This window comes from Aotus nancymaae, unplaced genomic scaffold (assembly GCF_030222135.1).
Source record: "Aotus nancymaae isolate 86718 unplaced genomic scaffold, 86718_ANA_hifiasm-v0.15.2.pri h1tg000014l, whole genome shotgun sequence".
In the NCBI taxonomy this organism is placed as follows: domain Eukaryota; kingdom Metazoa; phylum Chordata; class Mammalia; order Primates; family Aotidae; genus Aotus; species Aotus nancymaae.
Window position 1 is genome coordinate 108,976,005 of NW_026988425.1, and position 22,534 is coordinate 108,998,538.

At 40.6% G+C, this 22,534-nt stretch overlaps 1 protein-coding gene across 2 annotated transcripts in view; it reads left to right on the top strand.

The window, feature by feature from the left end:
- The window catches only part of AGBL1 (AGBL carboxypeptidase 1), a 786,993-nt gene extending 774,190 nt beyond the window's left edge, over window positions 1–12,803 (top strand). For both annotated transcript variants that reach the window (XM_012438697.2, XM_012438698.2), the window contains exon 23: window positions 11,704–12,803. In XM_012438697.2, coding sequence (XP_012294120.2) covers window positions 11,704–11,911 — 208 coding nt within the window. In that variant the 3' untranslated portion in view covers window positions 11,912–12,803. The remainder of the gene's footprint in view (window positions 1–11,703) is intronic.
- Window positions 12,804–22,534: the final 9,731 nt, after the last annotated feature.

Sequence of the window (22,534 nt, forward strand, 5' to 3'; positions counted from 1 at the left end):
TTATAGATGAAGGCAACAAGGCTCAGAGAAGGCAAATTCCTGTTTCTCACTTGGCATTTGGAGAACGATTCAAACCCACAGTTACTTATCTCACTCCAATTTTATGTTTCGTGTCTGATTTATATTTTGGCCCCTACACCATGTCTCTCCAATATCGCCCAAAGTGACTTTACTTTTGAATATGTGTTTACAGGACATCAAAGCTTCCAGGTGAAAGGAGAAAATAAAATCAATTTTCAGTGTTTTCTCCATAGATTTCTCACTTCTCAATATTAAGGCCCACTCTTTCAACTACCATTTGATTTCTGCATGATGCTATAATGCTAATTCCTTTTATTTATGTTTAACTTCAGTTTCAACTGAAATCAGTTTCCTTTTTCTGCCTGGCTTTAACATTTTTATTTGTTTGTTTGTTTTTGGTTTTTTAAATTAAGCTTTAAATTTAGGATAATTTTATATTTATAGAAACATTGCAAAGATACCACAGAAAGTTTCTTTCATCTAGTTTCCCTTATTTAATTTGTCTTCATGGAAAATTTATGTTGATCTGAATGCCGTTTATTTAAGAATAATCTGTCCTTCTTTCTCAAGTTTTCTAAGATTTGCCCTTCTTTATTGATATTTATTATGATGTATTTATGAACTTCATGTATTTCCTATTTTTTCCAGGGTATTTCTTGAAGACTATCATCTTTCAGTTATTATCTTTTTAAATATTATCTATTACCAATTTACCCTAAACACTACTTTTAAAAATCTTTTCTTGTTTATTATCTTTGCTGAACCATGTCTTTTTTGGCATTTGACCATTCTATTAAGCTTTTTGTTAAATTTATTTTCATTTAGAGAAAATCTGTTTAATATTCAATCTACCTTTTTTCCCCAAAAATATCTTATTCTTTCATTATGCTTCCAGAACTTATTCCAATTTATTAATTATTTCAAATGTAATCATTGTATAGTCTTTTCCAAGTGGTCATAATATTTCAAGTTCGTGAGTGTCTGCTTTTGCTGCTTTTTGTGTCTGCTGATTCTTACTCAACGTGGATCATTTCCTCATTTGACTATGATTTGTTATTGTGAGTGTATCTTCTGCAGGCTGCAATCTTCACACCCTCCCAAGAGAGTTCCATACACCCTGGGTTTGGAAAAAAAAATACCTGTATGGTAGTTTTGTATTTCTTTCTAATGGAGGCCTCCAGTTTTCACCAACAAGAATTACGGGTTTGGGATTCACAATGTAATTGTGAAATCTACATCTGTATAATCCATGATTTCTGTATTTTGTCAAGTCTTTCCCCGTTCTGGTAATTAGGTTTCTTAACTTTGTCACATTGCTAACATTACTTTCCCATATTTAAATCTCTAATTTTTGTGTTTTTTTTTTTGAAATTACTGTATTGTCTATTGACTTCTGCTGTAAAAGATAAATAATTCCAATATGCATTTCCTTCTCATGCGTACCTTCTTATTTTTATTATAGCATCACTTTTATATTGACAAGATTGATAGCATTTATATTCTGTTTTGTAAACATCATTTTCAGATTATCCTTAGTTATATATTTATTATAAGATAGTTCTTTGCTCATCAACACTTTCTGACCACACATTCCCCATTTGTGAGATCTTCACTTTATTAATCTTTGCGTTTCCTAGAGCTTCTCAAGTAGTGTCTCCCTCTATCCCCTACATGCACATTCCTAAGGAAAGCAAGTAGCTTTTATATTTCTTGAGGTTTTGCATGTTAGACTGTGTCTTTGTTTTGCAAAACAACTTGGCTTTTTTGAGAATTATTTGGTCAGATTTTAATTTTCTTTTGAGCTTTTCTGTCACTGGGGACACTTACCCCACAGTAGAGAACATTAAAATCAGTCTATGTTCCTCATTTTAGGAGACTTATTTTTCTACTTACACGTTTATATACTTATCTTTGAAATTGAAACTGCTATAGTGCCTTACATGTTTCTCAGCTCCAAGCACCCTGTTTGACATAGAGATGGTACTCCATGTTGCAGGAGTGAATGGATGACTGAGTAAGTATGTTGCAGTGGATCATTCAGTCTGTTCTTATTCCTGGCGTATCGTGCACCATTTTGAGCTAAAAATAGGTTTTTCTGTATCTGAGGGTTTTTTTTTCTGTTGTATCTTTCAACTATATATTTTCCAGTATGTTGGTCCTTTATGGTTTTACTTTCACATCTATTATCTTCTCTCCTATTAACTTCTTTCTTACATATTATGTATTTGAATTGTAATTTTCTACCCTACATTGTTTATGTTTCTTTTATATTTATTACTATTTTTTCTTATTCCTTGGATCTATCTGTTCAGTGTGTTTTATGTAAATTTCACACCTCTGATTTTCTTGTCACTGATTTCCCCCGCGGTAGTTTCTACCGTAATTGTTGTTGATTCAAATGTGATTATGGTTTCCATAAATTTTAGTCACCTTCATTTTTTTTCTTGAACTATGATAATTTACTCTTCTCATCTTTTATCTTTAATTTTATGGTAGGTGCTGATTTCTTTTTTTTTTTTGAGAGAGGGAATCACTCTGTCACCCAGGCTGGAGTGTGCTGGTGCGATCTCAGCTCATTTCAGCTTCGACTTCCTGGGCTCAGGTGACCCTCCCACCTCAGCCTCATGAGTAGCCAGCTGAACTACAGTCACATGCTGCCATGCCTAGCTAATTTTCATGTGTTTTGTAGATATGGGGTTTTGCTGTGTTGCCCAGTCTGGTGTTGAACTTCTTGGCCCAAGTGACCTGCCCACCTAGGCCTACTGAGTGCTGGGACTTATGAGCCACTGCACCTGACCCTGAATAAATATTTGATAAATAAATTATCAAATGAATGAATGAAGACACATAAAATAACAGGAAAGTATTTATCCAGAGTTTTGTTAAGGCTCTAGAATAGATTAAAACTTTTTTTGGAGATTTAGTATTTTATTCTTCAACTCTGCTATGCTGTCTGAAAAGTAGCTTGACCACGTTTGGTGTCTTTGTCATGGAATCTTTTCTCATTCGTATGTCCAGGATAGTATTATTGCCTAGGTTGTCTTCCAGCAATTTTATAGTTTTGGGTTTTATATTTAAGTTTGTATTATGTCTTGAGTTAATTTTTGTATTATAGTATAAAGAAGGGGTCCAGCTTTAATCTGCTGCATTTGACTAGCCAGTTATCCCAGCACCACTTATGGAACAGGTAGTCTTTTCCCCATTGCTTGTTTTTGTCAGCTTTGTCAAAATCCTAGAAGAAGGTCCTAGATGAAGTGAAATAAAAAATTGACAAGTGGGATCTAATTAAGAGCTTCTGCAGTGCAAAAGGAACTATCAACACAGTAAACAGACAACCTACAGAATGAGAGAAAATATTTGCAAACTATACATTTGACAACAGTGTAATATCCAGCATCTATAAGGAACTTAAATTTACAAGAGAAAAACAGTCCTATTAAAGAGTGGGCCACATGTAAGACACTTTTCATAAGAAGACAAATATGTGGGAAGCAAGAATATGAAAAAAAAAGCTCAACATCACTGATCATTGAAGAAATGCAAATCAAAACCACATTGAGATACCATCTCACACCAGTCAGAATGGCTATTATTAGAAGGTCAAAAAATAACACGTTGGGATGGTGGTGGAGAAAAGTGAACACATATATTGGTAGGAGTATAAATTAGTTCAACCATTGAGGAAAACACATGGTGACTCCTCAAAGAGCTAAAAGAAGAACTACAATTCAACCCAGCAATCCCATTGCTGGGTATATACCCAGAGGAATACAAATCATTCTACCACAAAGACACATGCATGTACTATACACAATAGCAAAGACATGGAATCAACCTAAATGCACATCAATGATAGACTGGATAAAGAAAATGTGGTACATATACACCATGGAATACTATGCAGCCATAAAAAAGAATGAGATCGTGTCTTTTGTGGGAACATGAATGGAGCTGAAGGTCATTCTCCTTAGCAAACTGAAGCAGGCGCAGAAAACCAAATACCACATTTTCTCACTTATAAGTGGGAGCTAAATGATGAGAACTTTTGAACCCAAAAATGAAACAATAGGCACTAGAATCTACTTGAGGGTAGAGGGTGGGAGGAGGGAGAAAAGCAGAAAAGATAACTGTTGGGTACTGGCTTAATAGCTGGGTGATGAAATTGTACAACAAACATCCATGACACAAGTTTACCTACATAACAAACCTTCACATGTACCCCTGAACCTAAAATAAATGTTAAGAAAAAGTAGCTTGAAATTCTTCATTTTAAAATCTTAAAATTCTTTTAAATTTATATTCAATAATACTTATATACATTTACTGGGTATATCAAGTCTTAATTTGTTCTTCATCTTACCTCAAATGAAGACAATTCATCTGAATTAGCTGTGCATGTCATGCAAAAATGATCCTGGGCTGACCTCCCATCAGTCCTAGTATGCATGCTGTGCTTTGGTCATACATTGTGACCTGACGCACGTTATGGTGGTTAATACTGAGTGTTTAACTCGATTGGATTGAAGGATGAAACATTTTATTCCGGGGTGTGTCTGTCAGGGTGTTGCCAAAGGAGACTGACATTTGAGTCAGTGGAGTGGGAGAAGCAGACCCACCCTCCATCTGGGTAGGCACCATCCAATCAGCTGCCTGCACGGCTAGAATAAAGCAGGCAGAAGAGAGAAGGACTAGACTAAGTCTTCTGACCTACATCTTTCTCCTATGCTGGTTGATTCCTGCCCTTAAACGTCAGACTCCAAGTTCTTCAGCATTTGGACTCTTGGGCTTACACCAGTGATTTGGCAGGGACTTCCAGGCCTTCGGCCACAGACTTTGGGGACTCAGACTGGCTTTCTGCCTCCTCAGCTTGCGAGTGGCCTATTGTGGGACCTCACCTTGTGATCATTTGAGTCAATTCTCCTAATGAACTGCCCTTCATATATTCATCCTATTAGTTCAGTCCCTCGAGAGAACCCTAATACATATATGTTTCTTTTCCTAGTTTCATCCTAGGAACCTAAAATTCCTCAGAGAGAAGATTTTTGGTTGATCTTATCAGAATCCTTAGTAATTTTCAGAACACTCCTCAGCCTGCTTGACAAACTGGAAAATAATTTATCCTTTCTTACTTTTTTCTGTAAATTTTCCAAACTTAAGTATATTTAGCATATATTTTTCATAGTCTATAGTTTGAGGTTAAGGCCACTTTCTAGTTTCAGTGTAATTGAAATTTTTTTTTTGGACTTTTATCTTTTGAGAGTTTGGGAAAGACAGTCGAGTAAAGGTATCATTTGCTGCTATCTTATATCAGAGTTTTTTGTGTATAATTCCTTCTGTAAACAATACTAGAATGAACTTCCTGGTATATAAAATAGATATTTCTACTCAACTATTTTATTAATGAGATGTTGACTATCTGGGTGAAAGATTGTGTTTTTTTGTTTAAAGCTTTTGATAATTGTTGCAGATTACCTTCTGGAAAGACTGTGCCACCCTTCAGTACTTGCAAAGGTACTGGTTTACTTGGACCCTCTCTAATGTAACACTTAATAACCTTCTCACATATTTTGTGTCAGTTTTATACATGAACAGTGGCCTCCAATTATTATTATTGTACTTAGTGTAAGCCTCACTTTTCAATTTTTTCCTCATTTTTTCTTATATTTTTATCCCCACATTCTTCATTTGTAAGTTTTCTACTCATACCCCTGATCATTTTTCACTGGTGAGGATTTTGTTTGGCCAGGTTATAAGAATTCTTTAAATATTCCCGATAATGACCACTCAATGGTTTTACACATTGCAAAACTTTTCTTGCTTTTTATATGGCTTTCAAATATGTTGACCAGGTCTTAGATTTCTGTTTTATTTCTAAAAGATTTTTTAAAAGAGTTCAATTGCCTTTGGTGTCAAATTTAGAAAGAATTCTATCATAAGTTCTATAAAACATTAATTGTGTTTTCTTTTGATATTTCTATAATGCATTTTCTTAATACTTTCAAACCGTCTAGAATTGAATTTTTTATCATGGTGTGAGATAGGGTTATAACTTGGTTTCATGCCAAAATTGTTGCAGGGATTCTATTTTAAAAAGGTCCTCTCATAGGGTAATAACTTGTATACATAATGGTGTCTTCATTTCCAACTTTCTCTTCTATTGCATTTTATTTTTATTTCTTCGGCTTTATTATGTTTTGTTAGAGTAGCTGTATAAAGCAAGTAATTCCTAATCGCCCTTTCTTTAAATAACTTTTTTTTAAAACCTAATTTCATGTTTTTGTTGGTCATTTGGTCTTCTAGTTACATTTCAAACAATTTCAAAAATTCTTAATAATTGAAGAAATTATTTACTTAAAATAGTTGGTAATTCTCTTTGTATGTATTTAAGAGTCACTTTATCACCCACACTGAAATTTGGTACTTTTTCATGTAAACCTACATTTTTTTTATTGCTTTTATGACTAAGCATTTTATATATCTTGGTTCTATTGTGGATGAATTTTTTTTAGTTGTTACATTACAGTTTTAACTGGTCAATGCTCAAATAGCAAAACTATTAATATCAATATTAATAATAACTCATTTATTTTTGTGGTTGAGTAGTATTCCCTGGTATGCAGGTCCCACAGTTCACTAACCATTCACCTATTTTTGGACATTTTGATGTTTCCAGGTTTGGGCTATTACAAATCAAGCTGCTGTGAACTATCGATATAAGTTTTTAGATACCTGGGGTGTAATGTCCAATATTTCGAGTTTTTAAAGAAACTAAAAAACTATATTCCAGAATGACTGTACACACCTACCAGGAATGTATCTGGGTGAAAGGAATGTATTAGAGATCTGGCTCACCTGTCTTCTCTCCAGCATTTGGTATAATGACTATTTTAAATTGTATTTCTTTTCCCAGGTGGGCAGTGATAGCTCATCTTAGTCTTAATTTGCATTTCCCTCATGGCTAGTGTTGTTGAACATCTCAACTATTTATATAATATAGTAGAAAACACCACACAATTTTATAAATTTTAGTTCAACTGTTAAACATCATCTTAATAGCTTAGGAAAAGAAAAATCTGTGTATTTTTACTTATATTTTTACTCTTTGGTTGCTTTTTCTGCCTTGCTTGTGTTAACAATTTCTTCTTTTATTATTTTATTTATGTTTAAAGAGTTTAACCATTCTTTTAGGGTATTTGTTGGCAAAAAATTATCAAAACTTTACTTCCCATAAGAATGTTTTAAGTTTCCCTTCATTCTGGAAGGATATCTTTGCTAGTTTTAGAGTATTAGGTTGTCAGTTCTTTGCTTTCAACACTTGAAAAATAGTGTGCCATTTTCTTCTGTCCTCTGTGGTTTCTGATGGGAACTCAGCTGCCATTCAAACTGTTTTTCCCTATGGCATTGTTCCCCTAAAGTTTCTGTCTCACAGCTTTCAAGATTTTAAGTTTCTCTTTAGTTGAAGAAGGTTAGCCACGATCTGTCTTTGCATTGATTTCTTTGGCTTTATCTGTCTGGGGTTTTTCTAAGTTTCTTGTATTTGTAGGTTTATGTCTTTTGCAAAGTTTAGGACATTTTCGGACATTATTTCTTTGGATTCCTTCGTAAGGCCTCTCTTCTGTTTGGGATGATGGTGAAATGAAGATTAGATCTTTTTGTTATAGTCCTACAGGGTATTAATGTTCTATTTATTTTTTAAGTCTATTTTCACTCTTTTGTTTAAACTGGGTTTTTCTATTGTTCTACTTTCAGGTTCACTGATTCTTCCCTCTCCCTTCTCCTTTCTGTTGTTGAGACCCTCCATTGAGTTTCCTTTATCTAGCTTTTTATATTTTTTCATTCTAAAATTTTCATTTCATTTTTATTTATAGCTTCCATCTCTTCGCTGAGACTTTCTGTGTTTTTTACCGAGTTCTGTAATTCTGTTATTGGATTTCTCACCTCTACAGTTTCCATTTATTTTTCCTACATTTTTTGCTGGGACTTTCTGTTTCTTTCCTGAGACATTTTACTTTTTTCATTTGTTTCATGTGTCCATAATTACTCATGGGAGCACTTATATGCTTTAAAATCCTTGTCAGATAATTCTAACACCTGTATCATCTTAGTGTTGGCATGTCTTGATTATCTTCATTCTTGGTATGATGAGTGATTTTCTGTTGAAACTTGGACATTTTGAGCATTATTCTATAAGGCTATGGATTTTATTTAAATCTTCTGTTTGAGCTGATCTTCTGTGACACCATTCAGACAATAGAAAAAGGGAGCTCGTTACTGTCAGGTGCTGGGTGAAAGTCTAGGCTCCCCACGAGGCCTCCAGGGGCACCCAGTGTGGGGAGGGGCTCCTTGCTACTGCTGGGCCATAGTGGGAATTCCAGCTCCCCACCACACCTTTGCTGATCCCACTCTGGCCAGAGGAGGCGGGAGTTCCTCCTCACTGCTCTCCAGTGGTAGAGGACAGTCTTGTTACTGACAATTGTGTGTAGAAGCCCAAGTTCCCAACACAACCTCCACTGATATTGAGGGAGAGGAAGTCACATTATTACCAAATGGGGATAAAAGTCTTGACTCCCTCCCCTGACTTCTCTCCCTACTCCCCCTCCTCAGCGTGGGGGAAAGAAGGGGGCTTGGGGTACACCCTAACAGTCTGGTGAGAGTAAAAGCCTAGGCTTCCTGCTTTTGTGGATGGGGATGGGGGTGGGACTGCTGGTTTTTTTGTGGTGTTTGCCTGGAGTAGAACAAACTTTTATCTTGCTAAGCTGCCCCTTTCCTCATCAAGTGGCTAGAGAAAGCAAGTTGACCAAACTTGGTTGAGGCTTTTAATCATCTGCACCTGTTGGCATTTCCAGCTCTCAGATGTTCCAGCTCCAAGTTCCTTTTGTGAGGCCGAAAGGAAACCCAGAGAGATCATTGCCGACTCCACCTGCCAGTCCTGAGGCCCCAGTACAGTCTTTTCTCTCCCCACTCCATTCACATTTCAGTGTCTTCTTGTTTTTTTAATATGTAATATTGAGGGACATTAGAAGGAGGAAAAGGTAGAGATACTTCTCTAGTTTTTAGAAGGGGCGGTCTCTGAATATGCGTCTTAATTCCCTAACTTATTAGAATGCCTACATTGCACTTAGGCAAATAAGTGACAGACAAAATTAAATAATTTTGAGACTCCTAAATTTATATATATATTTATAACATATATGTTACATAATGTATTATTATATAACATATAATATGTATTACAAATTTTATTTGTGCTGTATATTTATCAAATATATGTATCATATATAAACATATTACATATATTTTATTATATATAAATGACAAAGGAAAACATATTTGTTATAAATTACTGGAATTCACAGACATGATAATTGTGGCATAATCATATATTAAATTTTTTGAAAAATCAAAAGTAATTTCACAAAAGATAATCCAAATATGGCTTTTTCTGTACACACTTCTGTTATATGTTCAATTCGGCAACTCTTTGTTGCATGTCTAGTATGATCTGATTACATTCTAGGTGTTCCATAGTGTAAAACAAACAAATCTGACAGAGGCGTGGGCCTTATTGACAATAAGACTATAACCATGTTAATAATAAAAATAAATTAATTTGTAAAGACTCATATTTAGAAAAGGGAAATTTCATTAAGAGATGGAGGTACCAAAATGGTCCTTTGGTCAAAATTAAGATGAGATTTTTTAAAAAACTGTATTTGTTTGTATGTTGAGGGGTTGGCAGACCGTTTTAGGAAATTGTGAAGGCTTGGGAAAACATTAAGTCTGGGAATTCTGAATGACCACAAGTACAACTTGACAACTTGATGAGTGGCAGAACCACAAGTTCATGAGTGACAGGAGCCTACTGCACGGGGTACAAGGCAGGACGTGATTTAAGCAAGATTGACCTTGTCGTGCCCCAGTGGACCCTGTAGGAAAGCCCTGTTCATCAATACTCACATTGCCCTAATAGGCAAGGTAGCGTCATTGCAAGTTCCAGAATTTGAAAGTGGCATAATAAAAATCATATTTTAGAGATATTATTCGTAATAGTTATTGCAGTAACCCAGGTGTGAAGCAACAAATCTAAATGCATGCTTTCCTTCCACACCATGTTTCACCATCTTCTTCAGAATCGACAGTAGAGCATGGAATTAAAATGTGGTGATTGCCTTTATTTCACAGAATACTCTGCTAGACAACTTCCATGTGTTTTCTCAGTTAGTATTCAGCGCAACTATTGAGGAATTATTATTGACATTCTGTGAGATTAAGCAGTTTTTCCAAAGTCCCACAGCCAATATTTAAATACAGGCTCTTGACATCGCATGACACTGACACCTCCATACCTAGCATGATGGCAGGTGAGGCACAGGCTCCCAGGGTCCTCGATGACTTGATCCTATGTTGCAGCTAGGGCAGCTCTTACCCTCCTTTACTCAGCTACTTTATTACCCACAAGTCAGCCTGTAAAGTATGATAACAATTTAATGTGTGGTGCTGTAGAAACAAGTTTCATATTTCTTCCCCTTCCTCTCCATTCAGGCAATGGCCCACCAGACCTTCAGTTTAGGGTACTGCAGCCCAGAGAGCACAGAAGCAGCTCACATCAGTCAGCAGACAATTAAGACACTGGCCTTTGATTCATTTTCCAAGCTAACATGTAACCATGCCGCTGATTTCCCATTTTCATTGTTTATGGCACGGCAGGTGGATGAACAGCTCTGCCTGATTTATGAAGTGCTTGCCTTCTATAAATCACAGAGTAGAAACCCAGCACGCTGCTAATCCTAATTGGTTAAGTCCTAAGTAGGGAGTGATTAGAAAGTCTTCAGGAATGAAGGTGCCTCATGCAAATGAGGGAGACAGACAGCTCCTTGGGAGGAAACTCCCCCTGCTCACAATATGCGGTGAAGTTTTGGTTATTGTTCATACCTACTGCCCTCTTCTATCTCTTGCTGGTCAACCCCTGTTGATCTTCCATTTGTAATAAACTGGAGGGAGCCAGGGAGGGGGTGAGTGGGGAAGTACGCTGCAGAAGCAGAATGCTGTTTGCGCACTTACTCTCTCATTTGTTAATTTCAACCTGGATTAATTTTCCAGTTCCTATAAACCGTTCAGCACGAAGAAGGAGAACCGTGCAGTATGACTCATAGTGTTGTTTACCGGAGTGGGAAACACGAGGGCTTTGATTTCTGTCTACCTGCGTTCCAATGCCACTCTTTCCTGCGAGAAAATAACATGGCATTCTCAGACACTCAGTGATGGCCTTCTCTGATTGGTCACTTAAAGCCTAAACGACTCTGAAAAATTCTAAACAGGTGAGGCTGTGCACATCTTCTAACTGGAAATAGGGTTAAGAAATGCAGACTGTGCTGGCAGAAGAAGAAAGAAGCCTGCAAATTGTGTACAACTTTCCCCCAGCCCCAAGGTTGAGGACACAGGATAGTGTGCATACGACACGTTTAAAGGAGCAGTGACCTGAGATTAAAACTCAGAGCAGGAAGCTTCCACTCTCCTGTTCCAACCAATTGAATATGTTCCCTTTTTTGGCTAACTTCTCTTTTCATTTCTCTCTCCTCTTCCCCATCTTCCTCCTTCTACTTCCCTTCCCCTTTGTACTTTTTCCCTGTCTACCTTCCTCTTTTTCCTTTCTTCTCCATATTTCCTGGGACCAAATGGCAGCTGCAGCAGCAGAAGTGGCAGCATCCCTTTGGAACTGGAGGATGAACCTGCCTGCATGGAGGAGGTTGATTACAGTACAGACAGCAGCTCAGAACAGGAAGGGAACTTGTCTGAGTTGGACCGGAGGATCCAGGAGTGTGCCTTCAGTAAGGACGAGGGAGAGGAAGAAGAGGAGGCACCGGGGCAGGGAGGAGAAGCCATCCCATAGCCCCGAGGTTCGCAGCAAGTTCTGTGTCTCCAACCATTGGATTGGACAGGCAGCCGTGTTGCTGCTGCTTCACGATCAGACATGCACAATGTATACGTCAGTGCAAAAAGCCAGCCTGTGTGAGCTCAGCAACCCCGTTTCCAGATTTTGTTCTAGTTTCTCTATGCATAGAAGCTGGCCGCTTCATAACATTTAACATGCACATGTAGGTAGACCCTGGGGCCTATGCAAGCTGCCATCGTGCTTAGAATGGGACTCAGCGTATGTACGTATACAACAATTCTGCATGATCTGCACATGTACCCCGGAACCTAAAGTGCAATTAATTAAAAAAAAAAGAAATGTGGCCAAACAAACATTACTGTACAATAGTTCCTCCTTATTAATCCCAAATTAATCCCAAGGCTTCTATGAGAACTCCTGGAAGTAGGTGCTCTCTTTTCATGGTTATTTCTATGGTAGAATATATCCAAGTTGATTATATCCTTGCCATATAACATAATAGCATATACCTGAATCTTTTCCAGTACTGAAAAATGGCATCTAATTGATCCAATTGCATTGCTCTGGTTACCAGTAAATGTGAATATCTTCATTAAAACAAACAAACAAGAACAGGACTCAACGGGTAACCTCAAGATTACCACGGATCCTTTCAAGATTGTTCTGTTATTCTCCATTCCTGCGCTTGAAACTGGAGCAAGCTGGAAGTGGAGGAGTTGGGTTTCTTCCTGGCTTCTCAGCGAGAATTCTAAGTGGTTATTTAAGTTGTTCCATGTATGAGTGTCATCTTCTACTGTTATTTCCCCACCATAGCATTTGAGCTCCCCAGAGCAAACCGTGAGCCCCACGGAGACGCTGGGGATCCTGGCAGGGTCTTCAGGTGCCGGGTGCTTAAACATGAGAAACCGTGCATCCAAGTACTTGCAGGTTTCATCCGTGATCTCTCAAGCAGCATATATTTTACATACGTGGTACAAGCCAGAAGCTGCGCTGGACTCTAAGAAATAAGACGTGGTCACTGGTCTTCACAGATTTTAGGATCCTGTGTATTCAGACCACCAAACATCGTGCTGGGAAGCAGAAAGACCTACTGGAAAATTTATTCATTTCAGAATCAGACAGATGTGGTTCATATCCTGTATCTGGCAGTTGCTTGTTATGACAACTTAGAAAAGTAATTAAGTTTCCCTATACTTCAGTTTTCATATATATAAAATGTTGATAAGGATACCTATATCATAAAGTTATTGTAGGATGAAATGAGATAATATATAAAAGTCTACAGCTTAAGCATTTGGAAAACAACATTGGCTTATTTTTCTTCATAACACAAACAGAACATTCTATATAAGAATTCTGACAGTTAAAAAAATATTCTCACCAACCTGGCCAATGGGGTGAAACCCCATCTGTACTAAACTCCATTTCTACAAAAATTAGCCAGGCATGGTGGCGCATGCCTGTGATCACAGCTGTTTGGGAGAGTGAGACGGGAGAATTGACTGAACCTGGGAGGTGGAGGTTGCAGTGAGTGGAAATCCCGCCACTGCACTCCAGCCTGGGTGACAGAGTGAGACTCTGTCTCAAAAAGAAAACAAAAAAATTCTCTGGGGTCACATGGTAGGAAATATGCCCTCTTACTGGAAGGGAGCTGAGAAGAAGATTACACAGGAGCAGAACCTGGGAGGTTGGAATGACTTCAAACAGATGAAAATAGAGCAAAGCCTTTCGGCATTCAGAAGAAAGTGCTTAGATATTTGAATAATGAAATGTACACGACCTGTGAAGAAGGGATGAGAACGGACAACAAAGGCAGTGGTAAAATGAGAGGTAGAATATGCTAGGTCAAATTTAGGCTGTTTTAGATGTCATATGTATTTAGTTAAAATTAGGTTTTGCTGCAAGAGATGGACAACTTATCATGGTAGCGGCTTTTATAAGGCGTAAGTTTATTTCTCTTTCCTGTGGAATTCTCCATGCTGGAATACCAGCCCTAGTGTCATGGCTGCACGGTGTGAGAGACCTGGCTTCTGCAGTTTTCTGGCTCTACTATGTATTGCTTCTACTCTTGGTCTAGAATGGCTGCTGAAGCACCAGCCATTGCTTCGGCATCCCAGACAGCAGCAAGAAGAACACAAAAAGAAGCGCCCATTTTCTATCTTTCCAAAAGCTATACGTAATATTTCTGCTTAATCTCATGAGCTGAAAAAATGGGCCTATGACCACAGGAAGCAGCAAGAGAGGTTAGAAAACACAGTCTTAATATGAGGTGGGCCCAGCTAAAACTCAAAGTTTGAAGTAAAAGTCTGAATACCAAGGGAAAAGATAATAATGGATATTGGGGGATTACATATCTGCCAAAGAGACTTCTCCGGATGTTCCAAACACCACCAAGAGAGTTTTGGAAATAGAATAATTTCAGATGAAACTCATAGCACACACCTCATGACCGGCAGAAAGCCACAGAGCAAAACTTTGCCATAGATTAGCTCCACGGCATAGAAGAAGGGCATCTATGTTGTGATTCGGGTAGCCGATGGCATTATTGACAGTCTCTTATTTTTTTTAACTGTTTTCCAAATTTCCTTGCTGTAGTTCAGAAATTGCACGTCCATTCTTGTATCTTTCTGTAACATATGCAAGAAATTTGAAGATTAGCAAAGATACTGAAAGTGAAACCAAGCACTATCTATCTCTTAGCTCCTCCTGTATTTCATCTTTCCACTCTTAAATACAGGCTGTGGGTCATGCACTTTACTAAGCTCTACGGATGCAGATAAGAAAGACCCATTTTGTGCCCTCAGTAATCAGAGAAAGAACAAAAAAAATGCTAATTTAATGCAGTGTGGACCATGACTTTATGGAACTATGCAAAGAGTATTGCAAAAATACCTAATGTAATGGGGGTGGCGGTTGTGGTAAAAGACTACCAAAAAGAAGTCATGATTTAGGTGATTTTTGAAGAATGCACAGGAATTTTCAGGTACAAAGGGAGAAAAGACACGCAAAGAAGTGGAAAGATTTTGTGCAAAGGCCCTGTGGTAGAGTGAGAGCTTGAAATAATATGTTCCGTGTGACGCCGCATGTTCCGACTCATAAGTGGGAGTTGGACAATGAGAACACATGGACGCAGGGAGGGGAACATCACACATTGGGGTCTGTTCCAGGCTTGGGGGCTAGGGGAGGGATGGCGTTAGGAGAAATACTTAATGTAGATGACGGGTTGATGGGTGCACCAAACCATCATGGCACATGTATACCTATGTAACAAACCTGCACGTTCTGCACGGGTATCCCAGAACTTAAATTATTTTTAAGAAGATGTGTTTGTATGTGAGAAAAGGAGGAGAGTGACAAGAGATGAAATGGAAAAACTAGACAGAAAATTAAGCAGCATTTGACGTGCCTTGATGAAGAGGCTGAAGTTAATTCTGATTGTGATAGGGAGCCTTAAAGAGCCTTCCGCAGAGGCATGCCCGTGACTGACACCAGCATGTCTGTATCAGCACCCCTGCTCCCTTGTTCATGGCTGACGGTTTGGTGCTCCTGTTACACTGGCTGTTCAGTAGTTTGAAAAGTGCCCCAGGTATGACATTACCATATTTGAAGAGCAAGCAGAAGGTCTGTCTTCAGGTCAAAGATAAAAAGTGCAGTTTCGGGTCATATTGAATGTTGGTGGCCTATGTGACAGCCATTTGGAGAGGTTTCCTAGAAATCAGAAATCAGAGGTCCATCAGGAAGCAGAAGGAGAACGAAGAGAGGTGTACCTAACACCTAGTGATGTTGGGGACTCAGGTGAGTGTCCTAAGCACCTAAGCCCAGGTGCCAGTGAGTTGGGGAGGCAATTGATTGGAGGAGGGACGAGGGACTTGGGAGCAGACCTCTCTTTTTTCCTGCCAGGACGGAAGGCTATTCTGTGTCGCATCTCGCCAATCTTCCATCTAGAGTTAGACAGTACTTACCTGAGAGTTAACTCTAGATTGGCATAGGAGCTGTTCTCCTAGTCAAGTCAGGACTGTCTCTTGCTGGCCAAACCACTTCAGTGAATTGTTCTGAAAAATATGTTCTACCAAACTCAGAGTCAAACTAAGATGACCCAAGAATTCCAAGGAGTCGTAGGCCATAATGGGAAGCAAGTGTCGTCCAAAACGTGCAGAGAAGAGCAGAGTCCGGAGAGGCGCTGCTGGGGCCAGGCAGAGTGCATGCTGTCTCGAACCAGCTGTCATCTCGTGCTCTGCATGGCAGGACTGGAACTGGGGCTGAGGGGCTGTGGGGGCCTGCAGCTTCCTGGTGAACCTTCTCTGATGGGCAGAGGTTGGGAGCGCTCCGATTTCACCTTTAGGATAGTCCCATTGTTAGAAGAGAAGCACAGGACTTGCCATCCATGAGTCCCCAGGGGTAGAAACTCCTGACTGTTCAGAACATTTGCCTCTGGAGAGAGGCTTTGTGGCTCCACAGAAGGAAGAAGGAAGAAGTGTAAATGTCTCAGCAGATCCCTTTATAGTCTGGCCCCAATCTCCTTGACAGCCTCAGCTTCTGCCATTGTTTATTCTCTTTGATTTGCCACAGAACACGCCCTCATTTTCTCTCATCGCACTTATGATGTGTGTGTCTACACCCATACGCGTATGCACACATGCATACCACTTCTTAAGACACACAGATCCCTTAAGTCCTCTTTGATTTTTCTAACGTTTTCACATTTTTCCTCAGCCTCTGATAAGAATCTCCCACTACCTCGTTTGGGAATATCAAAACCCAGTTCAGATATCATCTTTGTTCTGTGAAGCTTGTCCTCATCACCCAGATCACCCAATGCCAAGTTACATAATCTCTCTCCCATGCCCCTGTTGTCATCTGTTTTATACATCTGTTTTATACTATGCTTATCATTTTTAACTTGATATATATGCCTTTTATATCCACACTCCCATTCACCATTGAATAGTGAGCTCTAAAGTACACAGACCTATTATCTTGGCATCTCTCCTTGTACCTACCATGCTTCTTGACACATTGCAGGTGTTCAAAAATGTGTCTTCCCCCAAGCTTTAAACCTGGACATCCAAATCTCAAAAAATCTCATTTATTTCCCTTAAATCCCTGCATTTTCCATCTCAAAGAAGAGTCTGTGTTCTAGAAAGGGAAACTGGTTTCACTAAAAGGACACATAGCACAAGTGTGGCCCGGCCTCTCAAGCTGGTGGTTGCCATTGAAGATTTCCCAGAGGGAGGCCAGCTTAACAAGGGGCAGGGTGGCCTTGTCCTGACCTGCGTTGTGCAGATGTTTAGACAGCGTGGTGATAATGGAGGGGTGGCATCTCCTAGGGTCTCCAGGGGCTGCCTTATTCATCCAAGGCGCTCTGGCTCCTGTGCCCGCTTTGGTGAGAACTGGTCGTGCGGCTCCGTGGGTATCATGCCAACTTGGCTGCCTGGGCCCTCCTTGCAATCCCGTCAGTGAGAATCAGCATCCCAGAATTCCATCCCTTTGCTTCAGTTTCCTTCCAGTAAAAGGACTCAGAGCCACCAAGAACATTTGAAATTAACCTGCTCCGTGAGTTACAAGCTCACTTTGAGGGTTGCCAACCCAAGAAAGGTTGCATTGCACCCTTCCATTTATCACCCTGGAAAATGGTGCTGTAGAGTCGATTTCATATTCCAAGGGGAGGTTCTGCCCTATGCCAAGGGAAGGGGCTCCCAGAAAATGCCTGACATAAGCCATCCTTGTTAGGGACTCAGAAGAGTGACCCGCGTGGTGGATCTGAGCATTTGGATTCGGATTAGAATGACGGATTTGTTTTCCCTGCTGGTACAGCTCACTCCAGCTCCCCAAACGCTCCAGTGTTGGAAAGACATGCATAGTAGCCTCGTGCTCACCAGGAGGCCTTTTCTGGGCAAAAATAATTCATCGGTTCTGGAGCCTGCTGCCGTCTTCCCAACAGATGCCCTCTTTTGTTTGTGTTGCTGTTTAGCTTCAGGCTACCAATGCTTGATAAAAAGTGTTCTTTAGAAAAGAAAAAAGGAGTGGTAAAAGGGAATTTTGAGATAAAGAATGGATTATATTACAAACTTTCAGTGCCTAATAATAAAAAGATAGAATTGTATGTAACTCAAAATCATCTATTACACACACACAGTTCAACACAATGGAGCTGAAACTGAGCTTGAGTTACATACACACACACACACACACACACGTGCGCGTGCGCGCTAGGCATGGGGCTTTAAGCATGAGAACAATGAATGAGTGAAGGTTGGTCATCAGACACATGACACGTGTTCATAAGGGTGAGGGGTAGCTAGTTAATGATTTCAGGCGCCACTGTCACACAGAAGTCAAGATGAAAGCCTTTTGTGTAGAAGATGAGGCTCATCTCTCATCAGCACGTGTCATAAACTGGTCTTGAAGTGTGTATATATTCTGGGCCAGTTCCAGTCACAAAGTAAAATGGGTTCAGTATCATTGGTAGGGAACACAGACTATGAGAGAATTACCGAATGAACCACATTTAGGTCTTATGACAAGTAGCTAAACAGAGGAGATCACGGACTGTTTACAAGGTGAGCGGGCAAGCCGCAGTGGCTTACGACTGTAATCCCAGAACTTTGGGAGGCCTAGGTGGGAGGATCCCTTGAGCCCAGGAGTTTGAGACTGGCTTGGGCAACATAGTTAGACCTTGTATCTACAAAAAAAATAAGGAAAGAAATTAACCAGGCATGATGGTGCATGCCTGTAGTCCCAGCTACTAGGGAGGCCGAGGTGGGAGGATCCTGTGAGCTTGGAAGGTTGAGGCTACAGTGAGCCGTGATCACGCCACTGCACTCCCACATAGGTGACAGAGCGAGACCCTGTACTCGTCTAAAAATAAATAAATAAAAACGCTGAAGCAAACATGATTCTACATGGGGGGATTTCAGTAATCTTTTATAGTCTCTAGGCTCTGATAGGGTTAAAATGACTTCTTGGTAGCAGACAAGTATTATTGTGTCCAGACCCTGGCAAAATTAATAAAACTTAAGCCCAATTACGTGGAGCTCTGCAGTTGTGGTGTCTGAGTGTGGCCCTGGTCTTGAGGGGCGGGGCAAGAGATGGCATTGAGTCCTGTTCTCTCTTCTGGCTGTGAGACAGAGAGAGGAAGCGGAGAGGCCGACAGTTCTTCCATCCAAGTGTCCAGGGGTGGGGCTTAAATGAATGAATGTCCTGAGATACCAGATTATCAACCAGGCCCCACCCACACTTCCATCTGAAGAGGAAGTGATTTTGGGAGGTATTAGAGGAGGAAAAATCTGCCAGTATTTCTGCTCTGCTCAGACGATCACATAGTGACTCATTTAACTCTCGGTACCAGCTGTGTGCGACAAATGGACACGATGATTGTCATTTTAAAAATGAAGTGCACCCATATTTAAAGGGACACGTTTAGTAAATGACAGAGCTGGAATCTGTTCCCAGGGAAATCAGACCTCCCAACTCAGGCTCCCTCCACTTCCCCAGAGGAGGTGAACACGAACCGTATGTAACACAGTTACTCCTAACATGCTAATTAGCAACGCTTATGATCTGCAGTCGTCTAAGGCCGTCACAGGTGTCATCATGTTTAACCCTAAAACTTCAGCCTGATAAGGTAAAAAAAAGTCTTAATGCTGCCACTTTGTAAAGTGAGGACATTAGGAATGCAGGGGCTTGCCTAACATAATACGGGTAGTAAGTATTAGATCACAGCCTTAACTCAGGCAGTCAGACTCTTAAACCTCTTCTCCAAGGAAAAGCGTCTTTCTTCAAACACCCCTACGGGCCTCTGAGAGGTTATAGAGCAACTCTCTCCATTTCTAGAAGTATATCGTTCTAGTCGATCCTTGACTCAAATATAAGTAGCTCATACTGGACATTTCTGCATAACGTCCTGCTTCTCTTCAAACTCAACAGGTTCAAAGTCAAAATCTCCTCCCAACAAAATCTCTACCTCCAAATTCCTAAACTTGATCAGCCGATAGAAACCTGCGTTGTTTGATTTCTTTGTGTGCCAGATGCATAGCTCACTGTCTGGCCGGGCCAGGCACTCAGATCTGCATTAAGTGGATGAATCCGCAACGTTGTCGAGTTTGAGTCTTAGCTTTGGTTTGAGTCCAAAGCGAAGAATCAGACTCGACAGCGTTGTTCTTTCTTCTCTTTCTTCTTGGGCCATTTCTCACCTGAACTTCAAGTTTTCTTACTACTCTTCTCACCTTTGGTTGTGCCTTTTTTCCAACACTTTTATCCCCATGCAGCCTGATGATATTGAGCAGGAAAACTGGCTTCTCCTTACGCTGCTTATAACTTGTCAGTGACCTCCCACGGTCTTAATGATAAAATGCAAACAGGACCTAGTGCTTGAGCCTTTCCAGATCCAGCCAGTGTGTAACTTTCTGGTCTCTTCTCTTGACACCAGCCCCTGTTTAAAGTCATAAAAAATTACTTTCAATTCTCAGAAAGCACCCTACATTTCTGTTCCCCCTGCTTCCATCCATGTGCCTAATTCTATCCATTATGTGCTTAAATGTAGCCTCCTCCAAGAAGTCTCCCATGATCTGATTCTGAGTTCCCACAATCATCTTGGAGAAACTCAGTCACAGCTTTTGATGTATGGCATTGCCTGTGGACTTTGCTGACCCGTCTCCACCCCCCTGCCCCACTACACCAAGACTGTAATATCTTGGAGAACAAAGACAATTTTGTTCACGGCTACATCCCGAGGACCTAGCATTGTGCCCAAGATGTGGTGGGACTTCCTTAAATACGTGTTGAATGACTGAGATCTTAATTTCCGTTCCAAACGTCTCCTGAGAATGACCTCCTACCCATCGCCTCAGGAACCTCTTACACATGGAGAGCAGAGCTGCAGGAACGTGTGTGTCCAGCAGCTCAGAGCTCCAAGAAAGTGTCCAGGATAAACCTCCCTCAGCCCCTTGTTTGCCGAGCCTCCTGGTCGGTAATTTTCCAGAAACAGCTTCCTGTTTCCTCCAAATGGCCTGTAGAGGTCAGAAAAGGGCCTTGTTTTCCAATCACCGACTGTCCTCTCTACATTAGCATTCACCCCGGGTGTCTATAATTAAGCAAGCCTAAGCTGGGCACATAGGAACGGAAATGCATTGACTTTAATAAAACAGAGTGTAAAACAACTTTAGATTGACTCCAGCCTTGTTTATTCTTGCACACTTGTAATTCTGGTTTGGTATATTCCCAGTCAAAGAGACCATTGTCCTGGGAACTGAAGCGTGTCCCTTGCTCATTGCTACTGCAGCCTGTCCAGGGAAGCAAGTCGTACCAGGTTGCTGCTACCTACCGGCTCACAGCAATTTTTTTTTTGTTTTGCATTTTTAAAGAAGCATAATAACAAAGAGAAAAACCTGTGGCAATGAGAAGAGGAGCTCGTATTGATGTCCTAGACTGTGTGTGTGTGTGTGTGTGTGCATGTGTGTGTCTCTGTGTGTGTGTGTGTGTGTGTGTGAACGTAGGTATATTCAGAGTCCAGAAAAACATGTAAATAATGAAAATGGATCAGGCACTCTGGTGTTCACCCATTGTGAAATTTTGGAAATGATGGTTTTGTTCTTTAAGTGAGTCCCTAGCATGAGAGACAGAACATGATACCGGAAGTTGAGATTCCAAGGCTCTGGCTCTGTTACTTCGATGTATGGTTTTGGGATGACCCTTTTCTCTGGGTTTCAATTTCTCTGTTGGAGGGTGAAGGGCTGGACCACATGAAATCTAAGGTTAGTTCTATTTCTAATATTCGTGAACATGAATGCAGAGAACACCAGCAGGCCCAGGGCTGGCCAGGCGGGTGAAGAGGCAGCGTGAGGTTGGTCACACTAGCGTTCTGTCTCTGCAGGGACTGAGGCCAGGCCTGCACAATGATCTTTTCAGAGCAGAGAGCAGAGCGGTGCCGTTGATACCCTGCCAATCTCCAGCAGAATAAAAGCTTCCGAAATCAGGGCTAAAAATAAATAATAAAACAAAGTGACAACATAAACAGGAAGACCTAACGGAGGGGGAGGAGGATGAATTGAGTCAGCAAACTTGGGGCTGGGGTGGGGCAGGGAAGAATCCAGTGTGTTTTCATCTGCATGGATTGGCCTCCTAGGTGCTTCTCTGGTGTTTAAAGTGCTCTTGGAATTGGGAGTTAGATGCCACCGGGAGAAGATGCAGAAGACGGAGCGGAGGCATGGCTGCTCTCTCAGGCCCGTTTCCTCCCTGTTGTGCAGTTGGCCCGCCCACTCCCCACTGACTCTTTGTTGGTTGTTCAGAGAGAGTTCTTTCACAGTCCCTCTCCTGTCCCTGGCCTCTGCCTGGGCCCGGGCCAGCTGCCCTCATCGACCTTGTCTCTCAGCATTTGGGGCCCAGCTTCCTCTTGGCCTCTTTGCACACACTCAGGATTTCAATCAAAATGCCTTTCAAATCTGGTCATTTAGGAGAGGATGTGTGCAGGAGGGTTAGGGGCAGGGAGCTCATTATTACTGAGCACGTTTAATGTTCCAGCCACTGTACAGTTACATGCAACGTGTGAGGAGACAGAGAGCAGTCACCTAGCAGCAGCCACAGGGCAGGTAAACACATGCAGACACCTCTATGACCACAGAT